We start from the raw sequence: 22,022 nt of genomic DNA on the forward strand, positions 1-22,022 counted from the left end.
CCTGCTCCGAGCTGGAGCTGCTGCTGGCTAGGGCTGAGCCCATCAAGAATGGTGGAAGCACCTGTGGGATGATGTATATAAGAAGGGGAAAAAAACAATGGTACAACAGCAGCTGGAGAGAGGAGTGAGAATATGTGAGAGGAGTAACCCTGAATACCCGAAGAAATCTGTGACCCTGTGGGAAGCACATGCTGGAGCAGGCTCCTGGCAGGACCTGTGGAGAGGAGCCCATGCTCAAGCAGTCAGTTCCTGAGTTACTGCACCCCGTGGGAGGAGCCCATGTTGGAGCAGTTCGTGAAGAACTGCAGTACAGGGGAAGGACTCACCCCAGAGAAGTTCATGGAGGATTGTCTCCTGTGGGAAGGGACTCCATGTTGGAGCAGAGGAAGACGAGTCCTCCCCCGGAGAAGGAAGGGTCAGCAGAGGCAATATGTGATGAACTGACCACAGCCTCCATTCCCCTCTCTCTGCAGGGAGGAGGTAGAGTATCAGGAGGTAATCAGGATACTCAGTATCCCAGGGTATCTGGGAAGAAGGGAGGGATGTGGGGAAGGTGTTTTAAGAGATGATTTTGTTTCTCATTATCCTACTCTGATTTGTCTGGTAATAAATTTTAGTTGAGTCTGTTTTGCCTATAATGGTAATTAATGACTGATCTCTCCCTATCTTTATCCTGACCCATGAGCATCTCATTATAATTTCTCTCACCTTTCTAGCTAAGTGATAGAGAGGCTTTGGTAGGCACCTGGCATCTAGCCAGGGTCAACCCACCACATTTTCTCTTCAGGGAAGTACCATTTGTAAGTATCTTATTACTTACTTATATTTTTAGTACTTTCCTGGCAAAGAGAAAAGGTTTTGTGACTGATGCGGAAATCCCATTGAAATCAAGGTAATGTGTGTGCTTGACAGCAGGAGTCTGAATCTTGCCCACCCAGCAATGGAGGATTATTCTAGCAGTCTGCTGAAGGACTATCATAGAGAAAAAGATCACCTGTCACCTTTCAGTTACCAATAAAAATGGTTTTGAACCTAAAGTAGCTGAAGTATTTTAAAGTAAAAATAAAATCTATCTCTTAAATCTAGGTGTCTCCACATCAGCATGTGGTCTAGGGGCTGAGGTAGCAGATTCAACAGAAGATTCTTATGCCACTTGAGATGCCACAGAGAATCCAGCACGCCCAGTAGGGTGGGCAGATTTGGCACAGGACCCATCTGCTTTTGTCCAGCAGCTGCAGATTCAGAGGGATATCCTGTGGTGTCCTAGATGGCAATGGATGTATGTCTGTAGGTACCTGAATTTAACACTGGGTATTTAGAGTGAGCAAGCTGAAAAGAGCATTTACTTTCAGCTTAATTTAGGGTTAGCTGAATTGCTCCACACTGATGTATAGACTACACTGATGTCTTAGACTCTGGTAAGTGGGGTCATCTTTGTGTAGGCCAAATCTCAAAGTGTTTCAACTCAGAAATTAATCCCATTTAGTATCACTGGATATGTGAAATTCATCCATAGAAGGTGAAATTAGAATCAGAAGGGTAAATAACTTGATTTCAGGTTAAATGGACAAAAAGGCATTAGTTAAAGCAAACTTCTAGAGGCAAGACTTCAGATGCTCCCCTTCCATTCACCTTATAAAACCAGTTCTTTCCACTTCCTTTTGCTTGCATTCTCCAACAGATCTTTCTTTCCAACAACTGTTAAGTTGCCATTTAGTAGGATTTGTTTGATGCTCAGTTTTAAAGTTTTTCACAGAAATAATGGCTTTCATCAGTATTTCCTCACAGAACAGTTTGTTTCCTTTCAAATCAGTCATGTACTTTCACTCTTGTGTGAGTCAACAGGGCTTCTCTGCAATTCCTGTTGAAGGGGATCAGTGGGTTTGTTATTACTGTGTTTGTCATTTAGTTAGCCTCCAAGGAGCCAAGCAATTTCCTGTAAAAGTGAAAACACAAAGAATTATGCCATCTTATTAAAGACATAGTAAGCTGTAGAAAGAAATATCAGGCAGAAAGGCTGAGAGGATGGGACTACTGGATTTACTATGTGCTATGACAGTGTTGATATGGATAATCAGTGGTAAAGTTTTTTTTTTAAAAATGTTATTCTATTTCTTGTTGCACAACTCTTAAACTGATAGGTTTTGTATATAAGAGAGCATGCCCATTCTCATACCCCTGTTTTATAGGAAAGAAAATGGTTTGTAGAAAGTACTATACCATGCTTGTTTCTTTGCTTTGTCTCTAATAGAAAATATTTTTGTCAGTCTCACACTTCATATTCCTTCTGTCTCTATGGGGGGAAAAATTATGCACGTACCAGTGATGACTGCTTTTTAGGAGAGAAGGAAGGAGGTTAAGGAAGGATAAGAGTAGTAACAAATCCTAAATTTCAACACTGATAAGTGCTTGCTGCTCAGTATGAGAAGATTGGTTTCACTTCTGCTTTTACAGGGTATTTGGCCCAGTTTTTAATCAAGCGTCTGATCTCTGCTCACTATATGGGACTAGGGTCATGAGGAGGTTCTGGGATGGCTAATGGATGATGAAGGAAGGCTTCTGGCATTTATTGTTCAGGTCAGCAAAAGCTGCAGCAGTTGCAGTGATCTGGAAATTAAATCTTCCTGCAAACAACCCAAACCTAGAAGCTTTCTGAGGTTGGAAAACGACTGTCAGAGAGATTTCAGGTGTTCATACTTGGTATCACACCACAGGTGTGTTAAAAACTGCGCTTGGCTGCCTCCTGGAACTACACTCAGATAAGAGATGAAGAGGACTAAGGTCCACAGTGTGAGCAGAGTTCCTCAGATTCAGTTTAAGGCACAGGAAAGGCACCCTGATACATGTACAACAAATAGTCTCTTTAGCAGGTTTTGCCTGGGAAAATAGTAGAATTGCTTATAGCATTGCCTCCCTGATTTTCCTGTTTCCTAAGGATTTCAAACTAGTCTGTCTTCCCATGTAAGCATTTGTCTTGCTTCATCACTTCCAGGGCCAAGCCTGTGCCATGCATAGTTGTTTTCTCTACTCACACAGATCACTGATCCTTTTTTTAAGAAATACTTTTGCTATACAGCTTCTGTGTTTCTTTTTATTAGTGTCACTAGTGCAGAGACTTTACAAGTGTTTACCAGCCTTATGTGCTCTTCTGATCACCTGCCAGACTGGCCAACAGCATTAATCACACAGAAGGTCTTGGGATGGGCATAGTCCTAATGAAATTGTGTAGGAGGGAGAGCCAAGATAGTCCAGCTGTGTGACTGTACTCTCACTATGTGATATGTTTATGGTCTGGTGCTAACCCCATGCCAGCTTTCCTCTCCTCCTGCCTAGCAAATCTCTCTTGCCTCTCCCCAGTGTCCCTGGGTTACTGTGGATTCAGCAGGAAGGGTTACAAGCTGATGGTAGGAAGCAAGACTCAGTGGAGCCACCTATGGATAAGAGAAACTATAGATTAAATTTGTTTTCTGTTGTAATAATTCAACATCTCTGTGACTGGAACATGATTTTTTAATGTTGGTTATCATTTCTTTTGCCAGCTGGCCCCTGTAAATGTTTGCACACCAGCTCTGATCAGGTTTGTGCCTGCTACCTTTCTGCTACTGAAGTTGCTAAGAGTCTCAAGAATGGCCAATAAAACCAATATCTGATTCTTTTCAGTTAATTTGATTATATACTATGTGGGCTTCTTGGTTTTACAACAGTGGCAGATCTCAGCTAGGACAAGAACATACTTCTGTCAGAACAACAAATATGAGTAGACTGAAAAGAAGTAAAGCAACCAAATTAATTTAATTACTTGGCCTACACTATTCTATGTTCTACCCTGTTACTAGTACAGAATTGTAGCTCTAATCATGTAATCATGTAATCAGCCAGCATTTTCACTGACTTGCTTTTTCCAGAGTTTTACAGCTTATCTGGATAATTAAGTTCTAGTATGAAAGATGCACACAGAAGCAGCAACCCTTCTGGAAAATGTTGGAAAAAAACCCCCAAACTTCTAATGCTTACCTGTGAGGATGCTTTAGGAATGAAAAAGCAAACACTGTATTCAATAAATACTGTAAATACTGTTTTTAATTCACCTGTCAAAACAGAAATAAAATAAACATGGTAAATGATTGATCTAGACTGAAGCTGTATTTCCTGATGTTTTTAAAGAGGAAAATAAACATCATACAAATGATCCTCATTTTATCTTTTTAACTCTTAAACTTCACGTGTGTTTTTGGCATGAATTTCAGTGCATTTCAACCCACAGTTTAAATTAATTTCCCTCTATATATGTTTTACTATAAAATTGTTTGGCTTTTAATACTAAATGTATTTAGGATAGTTTAAATTTTCAGAAATCACAAGTAGTTTGACATTTCTTCATTCTAAATATCCAGGGCGGGTTGCTTTCAGATTAACTGTATTACAGAGGGCGGGATTACTGTGTTTTTTGAATATGAAAACCTTCTAAGGATAGCTAGATCAATAGTCAGTAGTGGGTGGGATACTGAACCTGCAGCAATGTGCACATCACAAATGAAGCTTGAAACACATGTCAAGACCATGCCAGGAGTTTTAAATATCAAACAAGAAACGACATTCCAGTAAAATCCATGGAAGTTTTTCCAGGACTTCACTGGGGCTAGGATTGCCCTAGTCTTCCTAATTTCCTTCGAATACTCGTTATCTACTTTTGAGTTTCACAGCCACCCTTTTCTAAATGCACAGGTTATAAAACTGTTATAAAGTTTTTCTCTCTTTCTTTAGCATCCTCATAATGTATAATCCATAGGAGAGTCTTTTGTTTCAGTATTTTCATGCAATAGGTCAAATGGGTAACAGGAAGCAATTAAATAGGATAGGTTTGCTTTCTGTGACAAGTCTCAAGGAACGTAGTGGTGGTAGTTCAACTGAAATTATCCATCCTCCAAAATCAACATTGAAAAATGGAAAAAAAATACTTTCAATGCTCATTACTTTCATAGTTATGCAGCTTAGAGAAAGTTGCTATACCTGACTGAGCCAGAGGTACTGGATACTAGGCTTTATTTTGATCAAAATCTCTTAGTCCTGGAGGTGCTCAAAAGTCTGCTTAAGAATCTATGAAAGCTTTTTAAGCATCTCCTGATGCGGAGCAATCTTTGCAGCTGTTAAACACACCTTTCCAACCTACAAGGGCTGGAAAATTGTCCAGCTGAAATACGAGAAGAAGACCAGGTTGTAGCAATGCAGCTTGCCTGGTCTGTATCACAAATAAACTCTTTGTTTTCCAGCAGCCTACATCAGTCAGGAAGTTGGATGATCCTAGAACATGATGCAATGTGGAGTTCTTCTAATTCACTGAGGTTCCCTGTCAGAAAGCAAACCTGCAAGGCTGACAGAGAAGACATCAGTATTTCCTGAATATTGTGTGGTAGAAACTGATGATGAAGGGCATGAGGTGACTATAATTCTCTTTTTTTTTTCATACATGAGAGAATTCAGGCTCCTGATAGAAACAGACTACACTATGAAAAGTTAGGAAGAAGTTCACAAGGTGCCTATGCAGATGGAAAGACTCCTGTATACTTTCAGGATCAATGTACTTCCATGTTCTAAAGTAGTGTCTTTCCTGCTTAAAATAAAAGCATTCAGATGAACACTCTACAAGTACAAATGCACTGAGCTTTCACCTTATGAAAGAAATTAACAACGTGCTGGGCCCAGAACAAAGCACAGCACTTCAGTTCCATTGTATCCCTTCTCTAACTTCATGCTTCATTAATGAACCAGGAGCTCCCAAGGTGACTGAATCGCTCTTGAAATGTTTGTAACAGATCTGACAGTTGACAGGCACTTTAGAAACAAAATGACCTTTTTCTCACAGACAATAGTCTTGATTTTTCCTTGCTTCATGTTTGAAGTGTATAAAATATAGTCTATTTGATCTTGAACAAAGTAAAAAAACCAAACTAACAAAACTATATCATAACCCTCCTTGTAACACCAAAGGATACTATAAACGGAAGGACAAAGAAGAGGACACATTCTCATTCATCTTGTTTCCTTTTCTTTAACTGAATGTTACCCATTTAGTTCAACCAGTAGGGTATTCTCCTGCTGAATTCCTCACCTTTGCAGATTGCCAGATGTTCATGTTAACCTAAGTGTTCCATTTACCACCAGTTCAGGTGGCTACAGCTTTGCTCTGCTCCAGGAAGTCTTAATTTGTCCAAATATACTTCTAACTCTTGGTAAACCTTTTGCTTAGCCACACGTTGTACTCATAAATCAGCTATTCTTTATTGTGCATGTCTTAAATCTTCACTTCAGAACTCTGAGCCAAAGACCAGAAAATACCTTAGGAGCTGGAGACTGAAAGAGAAAACAAGAAGTCATAGCTGTGTAAAACACTTGAAAGGCCTCGCTAGATGTCAATGAGGCATCAGGTATTAGGTATCAGTTGTCACTTAACTGATATGTTTGACTGTTGTACTTCAAGAGATTGCAGTTGACAGGACAGTATCTACTGTCAGTTCATATGACAAAGAGGTGCTTAATTTTTTTTATCCGGATGTGTTGACTTGCTTTGTTGGATCCTACACCTCCTTTTCAGATGTGCCCTGCAACTGTTCTTAGGTCTGTCTTTTACCTGTTGTTGTGGTTAGAGGGCTGATGTGTGAATTTGGTTGAGAACCTGTAGTGACTTCCTTACCCATCAACATGGCCTCACGGTGAACACCCTAGGCAGAGGTAAAGTAGTGCTGTTTGTCGTGTTTTCAGTGGTATAATTCCAGAGATGTCAGCATGAGAAAGCTTTTTAAAGCCAGAATTTCAAGGAAGGGAAGCTTTCTGGTTTTTTTTAAAGTGAAAGCACATATCCAGCCTTAGGCCCTTTGCTTTACACAGAATCATCACAAATGGCAGTAGCAAAAAGTACTTGTGGCAAAGCCTGCAGCTGCTCCTCAGGAAAAACAGCAGTTTGTGTAGCATTTCAATTACAGCATAGCCACTTTAAAAGGAAAAATGTTCTTTTGTAGTTTACTTTTTTTTCCTTTCGATCTTTAGAGTCTGCTTAAGATTTGGATCTTAAGAGTTGGATTTTTGAAAGCAGGGATGTTATCTGGACGTGAATGTAACCTGGATGCTGGAACTCTTTCTAATTTGGTTTTCCAAGCTGCCTGACAAATATCAACTGCTGAGCCTGCCTCACCTCTTCCATTATAAAATGTTGATGTTGTTTACATACTTCAAAAGGACTGGTTAATTAACAACAGCTTGTAGAGTGATTTCAAGATGGAAAAACATGGCAATTACTGCAAACAGTAAAGGCACTGCAGGCTAATTTTCATTGATGATAATGTTGATTAACAAATACACAGCTCTAATAAACACTGTTACTGCTTTTGAGTGCAAGAGCAGGTGAAGAGTTGCCATGAGAACTGATGTAGCTGAGTGCTCAGTTCAGCCCTACTGATGTCTCTTTATTATTATGAAAATTGTATTCATTGATTACTAGGAGTAGATTTACCAAATCGAGGGACTGTCACTCCCTCTTAACTCTGCCTGATAATGTACATGCTCTGTGTCATCTCAAAGATGTAAGCACCTACTGACAGTCTCACTACTTACAGCCACCTTGCAATGGACTCTCTCCCAGGTGGATGCCAACACAAAACCAGTAGAGCGATGTAAGGCACCATGCAAACAGAATGCCTTATAACATGAGGAATAATTTATGACAATTCTCCCTTTCTTAGTTCTCAATGCTCATCACCAGCACCCTGAATTTTTTGAACTTCTCTTCTTTAACAGATGGCAGGTTTCCTTTTTTTTTTAACATTGAGACATTTTGCAATGATTTAGGGCAATACTAAGAATCTTCTAGCCAGTAGTTTGAGAATTCAAGGACATTTCTCTTTTTCATCTGGCCCTACCCATTTGTTTTACTTTGTTTTGTTACATCAAATCAATTAATATTAAATCAAATGAATTAGTCTTTTCTATTTCCCTGAAACAACTACAACTCTCACTTAGGAGGGGTAAATATAGGTATAAATCTCATCTCATTATTTTCAGACTCTGTCTTGTGAGTTAATATGATACTGCTTACTTCTTGTCTTAGCAACACAATTAAAAACACATTTTTTTGAAAGGAAAAGACACTTTGCTTTCTCTTGAGTAATGAGCTGAACAGCCCTTTTCTGCCATGTTCTTATTTTCAGTGAAATGTTTACTTTCTTTTAAATAAGAAAATTATGTTTTGTGTATTTCCCTCTCTCAACATTATGGTCATTTCACCTAAAGTAATTGCTGAAAAATGTGCACCTTTGACATAATTTGGCTTTCAGATGATCAGACGAGAAGAGCTATGATTGTGGTCCTGTGCATGGTTCTGTTAACGTAGACATGGAGATATGGCCTGATGTTGTAGGGGGCTTTGTCTGGAAACATAGATCTGCCTCCTTTCAACAATGTGCCAGATCAGTATCTTGCTGTTTGAAGATCGAGGCTACCAGAGTTGAACTCCAGAGTCTTACAGTGCTGGTCTGTTCCTGGTGGATGTGTTACGCTACCAAGATACAGGGGTACCGGGCTTGGCTCCATAACTCCATAAATAGTTGCAACAGCAGAAGGCTGTGTCTTGCCTTTTTACCCATGTGAGGATAAATTAGAAAAAGATCTCTGAAGTAATTTGTGCACTGTGGAGGGCCTTTATGTGTTTTAAAAATTCTGGTTTTATCTGAACACCAAAGCTGTGTGATCAAACTTTACACTCTGGGAATTATTTGCAGCTGCAAGTAAGTAGGTTAGTTTTCTTGCACGGTCAGTGAAAAAACCACTCTCAGAGAGCCCCTCAGAACCAGTATTTCTCTTACTGCCCCAAGGACTGGTCTCTCTTTCTTTCTGTTTTACTCTTTCTCTCACTCTCTCTCCATTGCTTAAATACAAAGCCTAAGAATACTACCATGCTAATAGATAGATATCTAAAGTGATGCATAGGAGTAGTTGCATGGGACCATTGCAAACTCCCATGGTGAAATGCCATTGTCTATCTACAGGGTGGAAATTGTCCAAGGCAAGCATGGAAAAAACAGCACTTGATGTCACAGATCTGCTCCCTGTGCATATTCAGAAGCTAGCGTGCTAAATAAATTACTTAATGGGAGTTACTGGCTTACTCCTATTATCACTGTGCAGCCAAGTAGGCGGAGTAGTCTGTTTTCGTTGCTGTACCGTCAAAAACCAGGTAGTCACGAAGTCCAAATCAGTTATAATGCATAACACAACAGAGAGATGCCAGTGTGAATATCATTTGAGTATGACATGCTCTATTAAAAAACTGTTTTGATTATTAAAACCTTTTATCCTGCTAAATGTTGCAAAGCATGTAAGGCAGAAGACCAGCTTAATTTTAGATCCCAGTTGAGATTGGAAGGCTGAACTGAGCTGATGTGATGAACAGCCAATGAATATAGACAATCACAATGTCATTTTACCAGGATCTCTATAAAAATGAATATTTTTTTTCCTTAAATGGCTGCTCACAGCTCATCACCAGAAACACAACTTCAGTTTTACTTTTCATTTTGTGTACCAAAGTTGAGAGTGCATGCTTTAAAAGAGAAGTTCTACAAATAAATTCATAACATTAGCATGATGCAGTATGTCATTAAAAAGAAAGGTATTAAGGTTTGGGAGTAGTGTGAACAGTTTGACTTGTCCCTGACTATTACTTAAGAACTTGAAATGTGAGGTGTATTAGAGTTAATGAAAACCACCCTACATGAAATAATGATACAACATAAGGGCTTTGTGCCTATTTAAAGGCACAGTAAAAGCAGAAAATACATGCCACCCATTGACTGATCTCACATCACAATATTTTGATTACTACTGATGGTCATATGCCTCAGTAATCTGGAGGACTGTGGTACATCAGTCCTGCACCCCCTGTATTCGATGGCAGAACTAAGCCTCCCATAGGTTTCAGTAACTACAAATTGTAGCCTTAAATAGTGAACATAGAAACAAAGATATGTGGTTATTTACTGAGCTGTCTATGTTATTACAGTATATTACAGTGGCAAAGTCCCTTGGTTCTTAGTCAAATAAATTTTTTATCCCCATTAGTTTTAATTGTGCTCTGTGAGAAACTAAGTTTTGGAATTCTGTATTTAGAAATAAAGGATTTCTGTATTGAAGAAGGGAGAAGGGGGCACTTTTGTATGGAACATTACTGCACTCACATGTAAAGTGGGAGATGCAGCTAAACCTCTGAGTCTGCAGCTTGCAACTGGAAGGGGGTGTTTGGTGGGTAAGAAACTCTCTGAGAGCAGATCAAAAAAGGTTTATCATCTCAGCATTTGTTATTTTGCATTGTTGGCTGATGCTGGTAGCTCCTCTCTATCTATTATGTTTTATACATTTTAACCTTAGCAGCAGGAGTTGACCACTGCTTTCAATGCACTGCTGACTTCCTTTCTCATCCTCTTGGTACTTTTTCAGACCTGCAGCTCCCAGTAGTCACGCCAGAGTGTTCTGGCCAGCCTGGACCATCAAGGGCCAGCACCACAAGCAATGTGTCCCAGGGCAGCAAAAGCACTGACAAGACACGTACCTCTCATCTGCAGCACCAGTGGAAGCAGCACATGAGTGCAGAGATGTAAGCTCGTGATACCCCATCCTCAGGAACTGCCAGCGCTTCATCATGCAGTTAGTTGGGAGTCAGGGATGCAGAATGCAGCAAAAAAGGAGACCACAGCAGATGGAGCATTTGGATGTATTGCATCTCATACTTGCATAATGTTTGTTTCTGTACTAGCCAAGTTTGCACATGTTTTGAGTGTAAACATTAAAGTCTTTATGTTGAGGGCATCGAAGAACCTGGAAAGATAAATACAGACCCAGAGCTACCCCTGAATGTTTAGGTCTCGTGGTGGCTGAACTGTTTCCTGCTCCCATCCCCGCCTTACCCCTACCACAGGCACACTTATGTGGTCCTTTGCAAAGAGATCCTCCCTCAAGTGAAGAATAAAGAAATACTTGATAACTTGGCTGTTATCAAGTGCTGTTTCCTATATTACAATATTTCACAAATTTTATGCTCTGAGGACCTACTATGCTGCAGAGGGAAGAAGTAGTTCTCCTTCAGATAGATGTTGTTAGACTTCCTTAACAGATAGAAAAACTGAGGCCTGGAAAGGCCACGTATTGCCAAAAGTTGCACAGAAATGGGAGGAGAGCCCCTTGTCTTTTACAAGTAATCAGCCTTAGAGACCCATAATTTGTATAGTCATGTTCCCATTGCATTTGCTATGAGGTAAATTGATACTCAGAGATTTTAACAGACAGATTAATAACCACATTTGTGAATATGCCCAAGTACAGCTCATATTTCCCCAAGCAATAAGCTTTTAAATAACTGATTTTTTTCCTTGAGTTTGTTTTTTTTCTGTCCCCTTTCTATGACTCATTCTTTTTGTGTGTACTATGGGAGCTGTAGGCCAGTTTTTAGAGAGCTGTATCACTTCCCAGACAAAGTTAGCTTGCATAATTCTTAGGTTAACTGAGGTATTATAGGTTATTTATAGGTATCCTAGTCTTTCCTAATATTTGGAATTATTGTATATCGCTTTCATTAGGGAAAGTATGCAGCACCATATGTTTCTGTCCTTTTATTACATTGAGGAAAGTGCTAACAATATTGCAGTTTTTCCCCAGAGTTTGGTGGAGTTTCTGTATTTGCTATTAATCAGTGTTAAATCTGAGTACCGTGACTATGTACTTCTATTATTTAAAGGCTTTTGGATTTCTTTAATGTTTAAATTAATCTTCATTTGATATTTCACTCTGAATGTCCTGGGTTTGCAACAATTATAATATTCCAAAAATGCATTTACCCATACGTACTCTCAAAATTTACTCCCTCCTAATATAGTTGCTTTACATGTTTGGAAATTAAGATTTAAAAATACTGAAAGCAATGAAATGACTTCATGTAAGCTTTGTTCCAGGCCGCTTGATTTAATCTACCGTGTTGCTTACCTTCAGGGAAAAAAGATTAATTTCTATTTTCCAACAATTTCACTATTTCACTATTTTCTTAGAACTCATTTGCAAAAGCACTGTATTAATCCTGTGTATTTTTATTACTTTCCAGGAATCAAGTATCAGCTTCATCAGAGCACAAGGACATCCTTAAAGCTCAAGACCTTTCTGTCATCATCAAAGCATATGTACTTGTGACATCCTTAACACCTCTGCGGGCGTTCATTTACTCAACCACCAGTGTCTGGCATCCACCCAAGAAGAAGCATTTTACCATAAAGGTCAAACATTTTGTTTCCTACTTTTTCCATCTTTCAGGCAAAGTACACAGACAGAAAACCAGAGAATATCTTTCATCTCTTTTACCTCTTCTTTGTTAGTAGTCCACAGCCTACAGTGAATGTTCTCGTAAAGTACTGTTTTAATTTCTCAGAACAAATTGGGTTTGCTTCATGAAGCAGGGCAGCATTGCCCTGTGCACTGGGGGCATTTGCACGCCTCAGAGCCCATTTTTATTGGTGACATTTGACAGCAGTTGCAAAGTTGTTTTCTCTAAAGCACAGCAGTGTGGGTGCTGCCACACAGTAACAGCTTTTTTCTGGGATATTGACAGTGTCGTGAAACAGGAAAGTAAATATTTAAAATAGTTTGTTTAGATTCCTTTTTTAGGTGCAGTAAAACAGACTAGAGGAAGGTCAGAGCACTTCTAAATAAGGAGAAGGAAGTATACCATGGAGAGGGTGGGATTCGAAAGGTGCAGATGCAGCAATATTGGGGCCCTGCTGTGATCCCCTTGCCATGCATTTTCCAGCCTCAGTGTCCCTGGGCTCTAGGCTCTTTCACTCTCTCAACCCTAACCCTAACCCTAAACCCCCTCATGGTCTCGATTTTATGAAGAAGGGTGTGCCTTAACTGGATTAATTCTCTCCAAGTGCCTGGAGAGACCCCTCTCTCTACACATTTTGTTTGCTCAGCAGACCTATGAATTTGCAAATATGCCTTCGCATTTCTTTAAGGAACTATGCTTCCAACACATCAGCTCTTTGTGAAGAAGCTACAGTTGTGCAGCTTCTTCTTTCCTTTTGATGATTTAAGATCACAAAGCAGCAGTTATTTGTTGAGGCCACATAGATCAGCTCCTGCAGCAGCCGTCAGTGGATAGGTGCGCTTTGGCCATTCAGTGTTCTTGGAGTAGGAGCAGATCTTGGCTTTGGATCAATCCGAGTGTTGTGGTGTTACTGTCTGGACTCTTAATGATGTTAGCCATTTGGTATGTTCTACAATTTTAGCTCTCTCAAAGTGAAGTGCCTAGTTCTAAGCTCTTTATCTAATTTTAGTTATTGGAGAAACAGACACCTCTAGAGAACAAGTCATCCCACCCAGTTTAGATACTAGTTTTGGAGTGAGATGCGTTTCCTGTTAAAAGTGTCTGCTTCCTTCTGTGGGCTATGACATTCTATGCCAAATTCTGGATTACCAGAATTGGGTGAGTTGAACCTACTTCTCTCTTTCTCCCCTCAGAAGCTATGGAAGCCAATAGCGATATATTACTTTGCCATCTATTTTCCTCTATTTATATTTGTGAAGAGTAATGGTCGCTCACTTTCAAACCTTGGGATTCAGTTTTGGTTTATGTTTATTAAAATAGCACAATATCCATCAGCATCACTATTGCAGCTGAAGCAGTCATTAGTAATTGTGATATAGCTCTGTAAAACAATTCCCACTGAGGGAAGTCTGCTGAACAGGGTGCCAGCCACCATTTACAGAGCACTTTGGCAGCTGAAGAAGAAATAAAAATGATGGCAGTGCATCTGCAGTAGTTTCAATCTGCTGTGGTGTTACACCTTTAGGCAAACTTGCCAAAATGGTGAGATATAAACAAAAAATAGGCACCACAGAAAGCACATTTGTAGTGATGTGGAGATTGAAGTGCAAATTAATGAAATGATGGAAAATGGGGTGTGTAAGACTCTCTCAGCACAGTGCACCCTATAAAGAACATGAAAGGGGTCAGGGATTTTCTAGGAGAAGTCAGATGCTGGGAATTCATAGAGTAGAGAGAAAGTACTACTGGGAAAATCATAAAGAGGGGCTGTGCTTGATGCAGAAGCAACAGGCAGATCACCCATCAGAAAGTAATACTTGGGAGAAGGTATGAATTTAACCATTTATATCCTTTGGGATGAGATTATGTCAAGTTTCTCATAAACTTCATGGAGCTGTCATTTGCTAGTGGGACATACAATGGCAGCAGGGTGATCTCCTTTCCCAGAGTAGCTAGTGGAGCTATGTGTGTTTGTACCAGCTAAGGAACCTGGTCCAGAAATCTCCTAAGCTTTAAGTTTCCGCCGACTCTATTATGTAGGATGGAATGGTTTGTCATGCTTTGAAGCACCAACTTGTCAATAGTCGATACAGACAGAAAGGATCTCTAAAACCTGTTCTTCCACTGATTGACAGAATATCCATAGCTGTTTCTGGGGACTCAACATGCCTATAGAGGAGACTTTGGTCTGGAAAAATTTCCTAGTGTTTGACGTGTTTTTCCCCAAGAGCAGCTGACTGAGTTCTGGGTTTTATTTTTTTTTTAATGAAGAGATGAGAATAATTTTGATGCACTGCTTCCAATAATGTTACACAATAATTTAGAGACCTCCTCAGTCTACAGACCTCTGTTCAGGAATTTTTGTCTCATACCAGTGTAATTAAATATTATCTATGAGAAATTCATCAGTGCTTGTGGTTAACTTGGTTAAAGCATTGCTATCATAAACTCATTATGTTAAGTATGTTTAAAGTTTGATCTCCTGTGTACAACGATACTTTATGGTTGCTAGTAGTCACCAGAATATGGTATATATGGAGAGATTTTTAAGAAAACTGGAGATGGGGTAGCAGATGATATCAAATGATTAAGAGAAACTGTGTAAAGAGAAAACAGGAGTTTAATGAATTGAATAATAATGCATTCCCCACTGCTTTCTTTTTTCTTAGTAAACTACTATAAGTGATTTTTACAATGCATATTTACTTATCCTAGTCGAAGTGGCATGGTTTCAGGATGATTATTTGAATAAGCCTTGGTCAAATGGAAGTTCATGAAGAGTTCAAATATGTTTTGCTCACAGACTGCCAGGTTTTCTCTGGATTATACATATTTTAGTATCTCAGTTCAGAAAGCAAAAGAAGGTAAATCCTGAGCTGCCATGATGATTTTGTGTGTAGCTAACGGGTAAAAAAAGTGCAGCTCTAGATTTGGGCCCAGCATGGGAACATGCAAGGGATGCAGGGGAGAGAATGGCTTTCTGCCACACAGATGTTTTGATATAAGGCTTGTGTAATAGCCCTATTTCCTTGAGGGAATTTGGAAACCCCTTATTTAGACCATCTGTGTGTTGAAAAATTAGTAATAAAATAGAAGCTTTCTATTTTGCATATGGGACCAATTAAGGGAAGGGTCTCTGTCAATGTATGCAATAATTTCCTTTGTGTTAATCGACGTTATGCATGTGTATTGAGTAGAATGCTGACTCCTGAATAATTTTCTGTTTTGTAGAAGTTGGTGTGCAGAACAGTAATTTATGATTAATTATCTCAAGGCTTAACACACTGTGAAGTGCTTACTTTGCCCTGCCATTAACCTTTCCAAACCTGATCCCAGTTCTTAATGAAGGGATGCACTTTTGTAGACTGTAATAGTACCTCCTGCGTCATCAAGGAAGGCTCTTCTATGCTGTTGGCAACATCCCGTGGCCCCCTGGCTCACCATCCCTTTGCTCATCCAAAATAGTCAGGTGCCTCCTAGACTTGAATTGCTTTACTGGTGTTTTTGCATAACCCTTAATACGCTCAGATGAAACAACTCTGAAGTGATTTTCCAGTTGTGAAGTGAAGTAAACATACTTTATTAAAGCAGTTTGCTGTTAATCTTGCTGTGGTGTAAGTCACTACAACTGACGCTGAAACTCTCTATGTATTAAGCATTTGGAAACGTGAATAAAGAAAAATACTTTTTTTCTACTTAACACACATGCAAATAAAACTGGACCCTCACTTATACAGGAAATCCGTCTTTTAATGTGACGTGGAGGTCTGATTTACAGCCGAGCACGGTGGAAATTAAGTTGCAGTATTGCCCTCAAGTGGCCGATTTTGATACTACCTCAAGTGTTAGCCACACATTTGTAGTGAGATAAAATGCAAACATACATGCAGATAAAGAGCAAAATTTTTACAAACAGCAGAAGGGCTCGGGATGTTCTCACTTTGTTGGTTTGTTTGTTTTTTTTTTAATTTAATATTCTTGCCCAGTCACTTCCGGGAGCAAACACAAAAGAAAAATTACCATCAATTTTTAATGAATTAGATTGCAGGGTTATTTGGGACTAAAATTAAATTTATTCATTAAGTTCTGTAAGAATGCTGTAATTCTCATCTTTCTGGGAGACTGGACATAATATAAATCCCATCTCTGTTTTCTGTCCTCATGGGATCTAGAGCCCTATCATTTCTCTTTTCACTGATCTAAGAATGGAAGTCTGTCTGGACTGGGGGAGATCAAAGACATGCTTAGTCTGACATGCCGTTCCTGGCAACAACCAGGCAAGTGAGCATCATGAAAATGTGTAACAGGACAAGCATAAATTGGTGCTGGTCCCTAGGCAGACTATAGCTATTTCTGGTAACCTGCAAGGTTAGAAATACAAAACTGGAAGTGGAATATATAACTTGATGTTTAACAAGTTCCAGTGAACTTTTATACCATGCAATTCTCTTGATCTTCCCAATGTCTTCTAGGAATGAGACTGTACAGATTGTTTATGTGTTGCTTGAGAAAGAGTATTTGTTTGCTTTAAAACTTCTGCTTGGTTACTTGATTTCATACCCCTAATTCTCATCTTAAAAGAAAGAATAAGTAATCCTTCTTCTTTATCTTCTTCATTTCTGAGTCAACCTGTCATGCAGTGCACAAATACAGTCAAAATTCCTTCTGGAGTTCTTTTCTGCTCTTCTCATTATGAACATCCCAGTTTAGCTAAGGGAGAGCTCTAGACTGGTTGTTCTCTACGATATGTGGATATGTCATAAGTCTTTACCCAGTTACCCTGGCCCTTAGGTCTCTGGGTTTTTTTCCTGGTTCACAAATTCTCTTGCTCTGGCTGTTCTGTAAACTCTGTAAGCATGCCCCACTGCAGCTCCCAACTTTCCTAGACCTGCCTTCCATTATCCTGATTCTTCTTCTCATCTTTCCTTTTATTTGATTTACAGCTTCCCCTAGTCAAGCTGATCCACTTTTGTGTCTTGCAGTGAGCTGGGAAATGCTGTTAGTAAATCACCTTTACTTTCCTACTAAGAAGTTAGTGCTGGGTTGGGAAATCATTCTTTGATTTCATTCTCAGTCAAATGGCCTAATTTAGTGGTTGCTGAAACTGGTGAGTGGCTCTTTGTTTTTAAACTTAGTCTTAAGAGCAGGGAGCTTTAGAGGAAACCTTTCTCAGATGGCCTTTTCTCCTCCATGTAGATAAGTTGTGAAAGTGTTAAGGGACAAGAGGTTGGGGTTTTTTTTCCTAACAACTTTTTAAATGAACTATTAAATATCATGTCTTTAAAAATCCTATTTAAAGAAAAATATATACATAACTGGGAAATTTACTGTAGAAAACAGCTGAATACTACCATGATTTCCCCCTTCATCAAGTTCGATGATAAAGCTGCAGAGAAATGGCACATCATAACAGTAAATCAGGAGTGGAATAAACAGACCTACTTTAAGCTAGTGCTATAAACTTATGATAAATTACTGCAGTGTTTTCTCTGTGATTTATTCTGGAACCATTGGTACATGGTTCATGGGTACATTTTTATCCCATTACACATCCTGTGACTTTTTCCTGTATACTATGATCACTGGAGAGGTCCACCTGTGCTAGCAGACAATATAGGAAGTAGCTTTATTGCTAAATATGTTTTATCCTGGCCTTCAAAGTGAATCAGTTTGTATTCTTGCAGACATGTTAGATATTTGAATAGTTCCATACATATAGTCAACAAGATTCTTCTTTGTGTGTAAAAGAGTATTTTTGTACCTATGAACAACTACTTACACCCAAAAGTATTTGGATCTGGTGAAGAAATTTCACCAAAGATAGATCCAGTAAGAAGAATGAATGTACAAAAGTGAACTGTGGGTACAGAGCCTATGCTGAAAGTTTTCAGAGATTGATTGAATTTATTCAAGCTGTTTTCAAGAAGAGGCAATTACTGTCTTTGAGACCTTGCAGATCCGGCTGATCAGAAGTGCAAAAGCTCTGGTGGATAGCAGAACAATCTGGGGAGGATACCCTTTGTTACTTCAAAAAGGGTAATTTCTGGAACCAATGGTCATTCTTTGGCACATCAGATGTAAATCTTACTTTCAACTCTTATCCTGATAACTTTGTCTGCCATGTGGTTTTGAAGGCTACAACTAGGAACCAGCAAGGTCCTTTCAAAATCTATTTATACAAATACTGTAAATTATGATGCACTAAATCCCAAAATGTAAGCCTCAAAATTGTATTACTCAGTAGCCACAGTGGTCTCTTTTCTTCTATCTCCTTGCCTCTTGGGAAAGTTCAGAAGTGTCTAATTGATGATCTACAATTAACTGGCAGCCAGTAATAATAATATACGTTCTATCAATTTCAGTAACAGAAGAGGTAAACCATGATACCAGACACTTCAAAAATTTTAATAAACATTACACATTTCTAAAAATCCTTCTATAAATACTCTCTGAAGCTCTAGTCAACATCCACCCACTCATCCATGTTTATACAGACCAAGCACACAGGCAACACAGGTTACAAACACAGTCCAGCTCTCCTGAGGTGCAGCTTCCCTTCTTTCATGCACATCTGCTTGGAGAGGTGGGGGCCCCAGCTCTGTGTGCCTATTTCACATGTACTCACACAGAACCTGTGCCCATCCTTACACATCAGTATTCTCTGCAGTCTAGGCAGAAGCTGTGATGCCAGCAAGTTGACTTCTGGCAGTTCCTGACCAGGTTTTTGAGTGCTGCTGTGTCCACTGAGAAGTCTCTTCCCCACAAATTTTCATGCTGCTTTTCTATTCTTTCCCAAGCTGGCTCCTTCTTTGTTTCAAAAGTCACTTTCTAATTTCCTGGTTACTGTTTAACCTTGCTGATGGTCACCTTCCTCTTCATCATGGTAAGTTTGGTCAAACATAATCCCAGACAGTTCTGATATTCCAGGCACACAGGTGGTGTTGTCCGTGGGTGGGCTGTATGAGCACTCCGGTGGGGTATCTCCTACCTGTCTTCAGTGTCTCATTTAGATTTCCCAGAGAAACCTGAGCAATTTTAGATTGCAATTAATGTCACCATTTTGAGGTGGCTACCTTAGGATGGCATGAATTATGCTCTTCAAGTATCTGTGTTCCACAGTGAGGTATAAAGGAACCTAGGCATTTAACTCATCCATAGACATAAGCCATGTAGTCTTGTAGGGTGGGATTCCTCTACAGTATTGACACCTGAGTGCATTGAGTTCATGTGAGCTGTCTCTCTGAACACCTGTTACAATCAACAGAAAGCTAATGAATGCAGTCAGTGAAGGGAAGTGTTCTAAGTTTGCATTTATTTCCATTCCTGTTATGTTAGTTACAAGAAAATCTTTCTTGTTTGTTTCATCAGGAGACAAGGTTATGCTAGGACTGAGTTAGAAGGCAATCTCAGAAAGACCACTATAGGTTGGTTTTATACCCTTTTTCAGGGCAATCCTCAGCTCACTGTTCAGCTAGCTGCTGCAGGCTACTCCAGCATCTCTCCTGAGAAATTCCTTTGCAGAAAAATTGCCAGAGGAAAATCCTCTTGAGGGAATTACAGTCATCATAACATCCAGCCCTGTGAACACCACACTCTTCCACTCTTCTTCAGGCTCCATGACTCTTGTGCATGAGGTCTGAAAATCAGAATTCTTTTGTCAATTAAACGGCATTTTTTCAATGTGTCAGACCGTTGACTAATGATTCAGTGTATTTTTGAGGAGCCAGAGGGATCTGTGTCACTGAGAGTATAAACCTTATTTTAATGACTGCAGATTTTAAAAACTGTCAAAACAGTTAAAGAAAAAGCATCATAAAAGTAATATTGAGTTAGCCATTTTTTTTCCCAGTGGCTATTCCTAAAGCAAAAGTAGTTATCAGGAGTGAAAGGTCAATGAGTTTAAGTTAAATTAAAGAGTATTTCTAGTTCATTCTGGCTTTACAGAAAATGTGTGCTTGATCCAGGTAATTTGACTGCATTTACACACTTCTTTAAGGCATTACATAAATATTTAGAACAATACTGTATGTGTCCAACATGTGGATGAACATCTGCAAACTCCTGAGAAGTCTTGCAATTCTGTCTGTAGTGGTGTCATTGTATAAAATATATATGCATGTCTGCATTAAGTTTTACAGCCTACTAAAACTTAATCTCCCTTCCTCTGCTTAAAAATTTGCCAGCCAGAGGTCAGCTTTCTCCCAGAGTATATTCCTGTGATCGCCAGCAGTTTTTCTTATTCTGTCCTCTTTACACTCTTCAGTGCTTGTTTTGATCCCACTCCAGCAATGGTGAGGTTGAATTTTGCTGGACAGGTAGTCTGTTTCCTCTGCAGGTGAGGCGACCAGCATCAGTGGTGATCACCTGAAGAAACCTTCAACTCAGTGACTTTAGGATTTTGCAGTTGAACACAGATATTTATATACTTTTGTTCACTCAGAAGAACCTGAGGTTACTGCAAATTTTCACACTTTATCACTTTAAATTTTTCCAGCAGTTGCTGAAAATCCTATGGAATCCATCAAAGTCAAACCTTACCTGAACTTGTTTAAATAGGATTTTTTTTTTTTATGAATTGGAATTTAACTTGAAGTATTTGTCTCTTGTCTCCACTGGTCCTGAACCAGCCTGACTAAATATTTATTTTCAGCCATTGGCTTAGAAAAACATTGGCATAAAATCTGATATCCTTCAATGAGAACCTGTTGAGCAATGTTTCTTTTCTAGGCTGGATAAGGAGAGCAGTTTCCTGGAGAAGCCAGTTTTGTTTTCATGACTGTTCTGTTGGCAACAGTTGACTGTTATAGCCAACAGCATGCCCTGAGTGCCAGTAGGGGAAGTAAGCCTGTCTTTCATCAATTGTTACTAGAAATTTATGCATTATGTATCCTTTGTGTTGAAGTGCTTGGAAATTGATTGATGGCAAGGGGCAAAATGAGCTAATGCCTTTCCTTCTGGTAATCCCCCATCTCTCTTTATAAAACTCCACAACTTCTTATGTTCCTGTGCAGCAAAATAACACAGCTTCTTGCTTAGTCCTTCAATACCAACTGGAGATTTAGGAAATTAGAGAAAATGTGCAAGCCAGTGTAGCAGGAGTGTGAGTGGTGTGCCAGGTCTGTCAGAGGTGCTGGAAATAATTGTCAAAGTTAGCTGAAGAACCACCTTGGTGAGATGAGCCTTCATTTCAATTTTTTTTTTTATTCCAGATGAGCAGTTTCATTAATTTGCCCTGAACAATGAACTGAAATGGGATGATTTCACTCAGAAATTAATCTGAATCAGAACTAATTTGAAAAATGTGGAGCTTTTTGTTCTTAATCTTTGTACCACTCTGTGGGAGCTTTTTGTTCTTAATCTTTGTACCACTCTGTGGGAGAAACAGAGCCTTGGTGGTCTTAGACTTTGGGAAACAAGGACTCCTTCTCAGCCTGTTGTGGTAATGAAATGGAGAGTGCTATGAGGAGTTGTATAATCTCTAAATGGTACTTCCGGGGATCTTTTGCCCCAGAGACCCATGGAACTGTAGTACACAAGGAAAAATTTCTACAGCATAAAAATACAGTGTGATGTGATTCAACATTTCAACATCATGCAAATATCCAAAGGATAGAGTTGAGGCTATATGTGAAACCTTTACTTCATAATTTCCTGGCAGTCAGAGGTT

General features: G+C 39.3%; 1 protein-coding gene across 3 annotated transcripts in view; it reads left to right on the forward strand.

Annotated features, from left to right (window-relative positions):
• The window catches only part of CPED1 (cadherin like and PC-esterase domain containing 1), a 148,755-nt gene that overhangs the window by 36,527 nt on the left and 90,206 nt on the right, over positions 1 to 22,022 (forward strand). For all 3 annotated transcript variants that reach the window (XR_003527105.1, XM_027639691.1, XM_027639692.1), the window contains exons 6-7: positions 10,486 to 10,642; positions 12,140 to 12,308. Coding sequence is in view for 2 of the 3 variants with exons in the window: in XM_027639691.1 (XP_027495492.1) it covers positions 10,486 to 10,642; positions 12,140 to 12,308 (326 nt within the window). In the remaining variant the exon portion in view is untranslated. The remainder of the gene's footprint in view (positions 1 to 10,485; positions 10,643 to 12,139; positions 12,309 to 22,022) is intronic.

The sequence above is a fragment of the Corapipo altera genome, unplaced genomic scaffold (assembly GCF_003945725.1).
Source record: "Corapipo altera isolate COAL_440 unplaced genomic scaffold, ASM394572v1 1b, whole genome shotgun sequence".
NCBI classification, from domain to species: Eukaryota; Metazoa; Chordata; class Aves; order Passeriformes; family Pipridae; genus Corapipo; species Corapipo altera.